This window comes from Haemaphysalis longicornis, unplaced genomic scaffold (genome assembly GCF_048455015.1).
Source record: "Haemaphysalis longicornis isolate Haplotype H1 unplaced genomic scaffold, Haemaphysalis longicornis Haplotype H1 scaffold_4, whole genome shotgun sequence".
NCBI classification, from domain to species: domain Eukaryota; kingdom Metazoa; phylum Arthropoda; class Arachnida; order Ixodida; family Ixodidae; genus Haemaphysalis; species Haemaphysalis longicornis.
In genome coordinates, this window is record NW_027526361.1 from 205603059 (window position 1) to 205609262 (window position 6204).

Sequence of the window (6204 nt, forward strand, 5' to 3'; positions counted from 1 at the left end):
GTGAGGGGGAAACGACGCTGGCGGAGGCCTTGGGATTTGGGGCGAGGGGGAACCTCAACTTCAAGGCCATAGAGGTGACGAAGAGGCGACTAGAGTGGTGGTGGAGGAAAAGCAGGGAAGGGATGGGTACGCAGGTGGAGTAATCATGCGGACGAGAATTTAGAACAGCGAGGGGAGAAAAAAGGGGGCTGGGGGCGTGAGTTTAAGTCAGAAAAGAGGGAGAGATGGGAGGGAGGAAGCAAATCTATAGGTTAACCTGGGAGTAGGGCATGTAAACGTAATAAAGCAGGCAGGTCGGTTGCTGACAGCCGACGCCCCGATTCAAAGGGAAAGCCACTGATCATCATCATCATCAGCAGCTGGTCTGGCGCAGTGAGACGTGAGACTGCGCGTCTGGCCTTGCACTGTTCTGTTCTCGCGTTCTCTTTCGGTTTTCAAAGGCATTCAGAAGCTAAGCAAGATTCTAAACGACAAAACCTGATTTTTGCTTTACTTAGTCCTGCTCCAGGTCGAGCACAAGAACTGTGGCCTCGATGTGGTGGTCCGTTCTGGTTGCAGGCACCTTAGTTCCGCTATCCGCGATTTTGATTCACCTCGAGCTTTATATCTGGCGCGGGCGCTTCTGAATGTCAATGAACTGTCACCTGTGTTCTCCGCAACACGCCGAATACTGCCTGACGAACGATAATTACTTACTTTTCGTGAACTGGCAGGTGTTCAGCATGGACCGTTAGGCACAGGGCAGAGCATCGCGGTTCTAAAAACACGTCATTGCTCGTATAGCAGCATTTAAGAGCGACAAATTTTTTAGCCAAGGTGTTGCAGTCAACTCTGATGTATTATTTATTCGGCACATGTGCGCAAATAAGCACGTTGACCCCCCCCCCCCTCAATCTCCTAAAAGGAAGTTTAGACGCGCCGCATAGCACAAAAACGAAACTAACTTCTGCTTGCTTGCCAATATGCCATGGTATGGAGTCTTTACTATTTTTCAGAGATCAGAGGTGCTATCATGGCGAAAGGCAAATTGGCAAATTATTTTGTAGTTGCTTCTTGTTATAATTACTAGAAAAAAAGAACAGTACCTAACTAACGCTTACATGCAATGCTACATGTTAAGCAAAGTTGTGTACAGCTAATGGCCCAGCTTCACCTTTTTTAAACCCGATTGTAATTTTTATAATATACATACAGTGAACGAGATAGAACAGCTTACGTTGCAGTGTGCTGTCACAGTTTCTTTCGCAATTTGGTCCAGTACTACGGGAACTTACCTAGTTTAGCATACTTTGCAGATTGCCGTTTTTTTTGCATTGCTTCTGCTGATGATTTTGAAGTAGAAGTGAATGCCGGTCGTGAGGTAAAACGCACCTCTGCCGCAACAGCCTTACAATGATCACTGCACCCAAGTTCACACTGCTGCTTAGCCTTCACCACACTCAAAATGTAAAAGATGCTATCCCAATGAAGCTCATCAAGAAGACTGAAGCATTCAGTGAACGCGTTCTCCATGTTTACCACAAACCTGTGCAGAACGGCCAGTATACAAAGTGGAGCTCGCACACTGCAGCCGACGATTCTGTGAGGGGCTTGTCCTAATAGTGACAAATACGTTTCCCCATCCAGTCGGGATGCATCTGTTATTTCCCACACAATTCGATGGACAATGTAAATTCTGTACTCAACCAGGCACATATGGGAGTGCGTCAAGAACCCAGACCTCCCACCTCCTTTTCCTTCCCCTACTCCTGAGCAGTGGGAGATACTGCTGTCCAGCTCCCTCCCTCAAGATCAGCTTCTTCTGATCGAGAGGGCCAGTCGAGCCGGGACGACCAGTGACGCCGGAACTATATTTTCAGTGGGGGGGCTGAAGCAATTTTTTTTTATTTTTTTATGTACTTCGAAATTTTTACGCGATTAAAATCAGAGTTTCGCTAGAAAGAAAAAAAATCGACTTCTTTTCTATTAACCACGTGCAAAAATCTTTTTTTACCCACTGGTTATTCTTAACTTTAAATTGTGCTTATTATACGTTCATTGAATAAAAAATAAACGGGATGGGGAAGGGGGAAGAAAGAGAATGTGTTGCGAGTGGCCATCTTAGTCAAGATAGGCCGCGTACTATTAAGCAGAAAATAGAGTGAATTTTCAGTGACCACATATTTATTCGCATTTGACATATTATTTAAGCAACAGAATGTTTGGTACGTTTATACAATGGCGCAGAAAACAAGCGTAATACAAATACAAAAATTGCAATACCACAGTACAAACAGCCACGCTATAATATATACATACAATTGGAAATATTGCACACAAGCATCACACTTATCAGTCAGTGGTGTTATTGCTATAGGGGCTTAGGTGGAACCAAAGGTTGCTGCTATCTCCAAAGTTCTTTGATGCCATCCTGTAAAGTTAGGTCTGTTTCTATTTGTATATTGACGCATATAAAAACATGACATAAAAATAATGGAAATGCAACAATACGAACAAGCACGCTATAATACATGTATGTATAGTCACGGACAAATGAAACGCGACCAGGATAATATAAACCAGAACACATAAATAGCGCGATTTCTCTCCATGCAAGTCACATTGATGTGTGGCCTAATAACAATAACAAAGATGGAAAATGTGGCTTTCAAAATATACCAACAGTGCGCCATTTTTGGACCTCCAAGAACAGCATTTTTCAATTTTGCGTGTTCTTGTTCATAATTTTGTGTTCGCACTTCATGTGACCATGACTGTACATGAATGTCAAAAATGCACAAAAGCAGCAGGCATTTCGGACAGCTAGACGGGACCAAAGGTTGCTACTCGCTCCGCTGTTCTGCTCACAAATTCTTTGATGATGTCCTCTAACCTGAGGGCCGCCGTTCTTTCCTTATGAATGTTCAAAATAAGAAGATGCGACAACCTCTTCTGGGTCATTCGGTTGCGCAAATAAGTTTTTACTCGGCGCAGAGCACTAAAAGAGCGCTCCCCAGAAGCGACCGATGCAGGTATGGACAGCAAAAGCTGAACATACCGCACGACCTGGTCCATTAGCTCGCGAATGTTTTCCGGTTTGCTTTGCAGCATCTTCAAAATGCCCAGGGATGTGGTGGAATCGGCATCGTGTAGAAGAGTTGGTAGGAGCAGAAACTGCGCCGAGAGTCTGCACTGGTCAAAATCTACTGCATGCACTCCCAAAGACGCCTTTAGCCCATCAGCTGTGAACTGAGTTCCCCTTGCAGCGCTGGCTAAAATGCCTTCCAGTTTTACGAGCTGTAACATGCCCGGCTGCTCAAAACGCCGTTGCGTTTCATTCATAATCCGATCGGCAGCAGCGAAATACTCCTTGCGCAGTGCTGCTTTAACGTCGAGTGTAACTGGCTGAACAGGCCTGTCAGTCGCCTCGTACCGCCTAGGCGGTTTTGCCGGCCTGGACACTCGAGGCTCTTTCAGGCATAGGCGTGCTGCAGTTGTGCTCGTGTGCTGCCACAGCCACGGCCGCGGCCGTGCCACAGCTCCTCAAACGCGGCATCAGAGCGCAGCCGAGAGATCGCCTCGCGGAGAGCCTCTGCAGCCTCTTTTGCACCCGCCGCTCGACATGTTGAGCTCTGGAAAGCCCTTGCCAATTCTTCACAAGGGCCGAAAAAAGCTATGGAAATGTTGATCCCTAACAACGTTTCAAATTTCTGCAAAAGGGTGTAGTAACCCCTGAAAATGGCCTTGCTGCCATCTGTCACTGAACCTGGTGTCTCCAAAAGCTCCTTGAGCGTCCCCTGTACCCTAGCGTAGTTGTCAAGAAACCTTTGCATGGACTTAACTCTAACGGTCCATCGCGTAGGGCAAAGCGGCAGTGAATTGTTTGGCCTGGAACCGTTCTCCAAATCTACTTCACCCCCTGTAGAAACTACTATGTTGGCGTAAGCACTTTTGCGCTTTTTGGAGTCGAGGATTACGTTGGAAATATCTTTAACAGTGCTAAGAGCGTCTCCAATTATGTCGCAGCTCCTGCTAGCCTCCTGCAGTACAAGATCTAAACAGTGATTACTGCAGTGGACATACAAAGAACGCGGTTCGCAATCGCTAATTCTTTTTTGTACACCCGAAAAACGACCGGACATATTTGCCGCCCCATCAAAGCAGTGGCCACGGACGCAGTGAAAGTCTAGGCCCAGGCGCAAAAGCATGTCCTTGATGGCAGAGTATAGAGTTTCAGCTCTGCTGTCGGGCGCGTTGTACATGCCAATATACTCTTCCCGAAGCTCAAGCGTCTTGCTCCGCACCCACCGCACGCAAAAGGTGAACTGCTCGTCACCATTCACATCCGTTGTTCCATCAGCGATGATACCGTAGAACGGGCTGGATTTCACGTCCTCCACAATCTCTCGCTGTACGGTATGCGCCATAATTTCTATAAGCTCATTCTGCACGTCCCCGCTCACCCATTTGTCCCTCTTAGCCATCCACGTCTTAAGGACCGGGACATCCTCTGATCTCTCATGAAGCAAATCGAGAAAATTTCCATCCAGTTTACCTTGTCCTCTAAGAGCTTGCCCTGTGCGGCAGAGATAGCGCACAGAGCTAACTATGACTCGAAGTACTGCCCTGGCATCCTCCTGATGTTTGTTGCATTGCTGCGAAAGGAGACTCAAAACAGGAATGCCTCTCTGGTATGACAAGTTTAGGCTCACGGAGTCAACGTGAAATTGGCTCTTTTCGTGCGATTTGAACCTTTCGATAGCCTTTTTCCAGTTGTTAAAACCAGTCTTAACAAAAGCTCGCTCCACATTTCTAGTGTTGTCCCCTTTTTTCTTGAAATGTCGACGGCACTCTTGACAAAAGACTAAGTCGCTCTTGCTTTGGTAGGACAGCCAAGAAAATCGCTCAAACCAGCCACGTTGACATGATCTACCTCCTTGGTTTTTTGGGAACCTGTAGTTTTTTGCCGGAAGTGACGGATGGTCGTTCAGCGCTGACTCGTCCTCGCTTGAACTCTCTCGAATTCTTGAAGGCGAGCGATTGCAGATTGCTCATTTCGTCCGAGCTGGTTGCTTCTTCCGTCCGGCTAGCAGGCCGCGATGTTTGGGCTTGTACAAATGAAATAAAGGCATTCATTGCTTCTTCTGTTCCTATTCGGTTTTTAAATCAAGTTTACACTATTTTCTCTAGCCTATGTCTAACAAAAAAGTATTATTGGCATAACCGATAGGCATGACCTTAATTTGGATATACTGAAACTACTTACCCGCTGAGCAATCAGTCGACAGTGGTGACAGGTCCGGAGGACGGGCGCTGTCGTCAGGTAATGGTTGTGCAACAACGGCGTTCGTGTTGTCGGTACGGGATGGACCAATTTCTGCAAAATTCGCACCGTCCTTAACTGTCTCAAAATGCCACTTTTAAAATGCAAAAATGTATCAATGAAATATCAATTATTACCATCATGGCCTGTGCCTTGCTCTGCGCGATGACACTGTAGGCCGGGTCTTTCAGAAGAAATATCTGGTAGCGACAGAGAAAAGCGTAGAAGCAAAGAGAATTGTTGAACGGAGGCATTCACACAAACAGAACTCGTGATTATATACAAAAATCTGTGCATTATTATACCTTGACAATCTCTGCTTCCAAGGCATGCACGCTTTGGAGCTGGTAGAAAGAAACCACTGATCTTTCTTTGGGAGCCGGGCATTGCGTGAGGGCTGGGATCAAATAAAAGAGCCGTTAGTTGACGCTGCCCACACCTAACACACGTCGGCATGATCAATGCCCCAGTTCGTTTGGTTTTGTTGCACTAACAGTGCAACATGGATCGAGCTGAACCAAACTCAGCGTTGATAGACCTCTGTCCTGTTTCTTTTTCTGTTTTGAACAGTTTGTAACCAGTACGAAAGAAAATATATAGAGGCCAAATATTTTATTGTATAGAAAAGCGGTGATCCGTAATCCGAGGGCTATATCAATTTGAATAATGGGAACTTAAATTGCATTTGTATTAGGAAATGTCGAGCAGCATGTGGCTGTTATAATATGAGAGCTAGGAAGTATTTTTAATTCGGTAATTCGGGTTCGGGATATTTTATGGCCTATTTAAAAAAATCTGAAAGACAGCCCAAAGGCCCCGAGACCCCCCAAGTGGTGGCTGTCATAGACGTCGACATAGAAACGTTATTTAATGTTTGCAAATAGAAACATTCGTAGCTTGAC

The 6204-nt window shown here is 46.0% G+C and overlaps 1 protein-coding gene and 1 long non-coding RNA gene across 2 annotated transcripts; both read right to left on the reverse strand.

The window, feature by feature from the left end:
• Nucleotides 1–1999: 1999 nt before the first annotated feature.
• LOC144179619 (uncharacterized) lies at nucleotides 2000–3772 on the reverse strand. Its single transcript, XM_077708040.1, has one exon. The coding sequence runs from the start codon at nucleotides 3319–3321 to the stop codon at nucleotides 2803–2805; it is 519 nt and encodes a 172-aa protein (XP_077564166.1). The 5' UTR covers nucleotides 3322–3772; the 3' UTR covers nucleotides 2000–2802.
• Nucleotides 3773–3865: 93 nt separating this feature from the next.
• LOC144179620 (uncharacterized) lies at nucleotides 3866–5813 on the reverse strand. Its single transcript, XR_013324309.1, has 4 exons — nucleotides 5608–5813; nucleotides 5440–5502; nucleotides 5246–5356; nucleotides 3866–5087 (listed from the first exon to the last, which is right to left on the reverse strand). It is a non-coding gene; the product is annotated as an uncharacterized LOC144179620 (long non-coding RNA).
• Nucleotides 5814–6204: the final 391 nt, after the last annotated feature.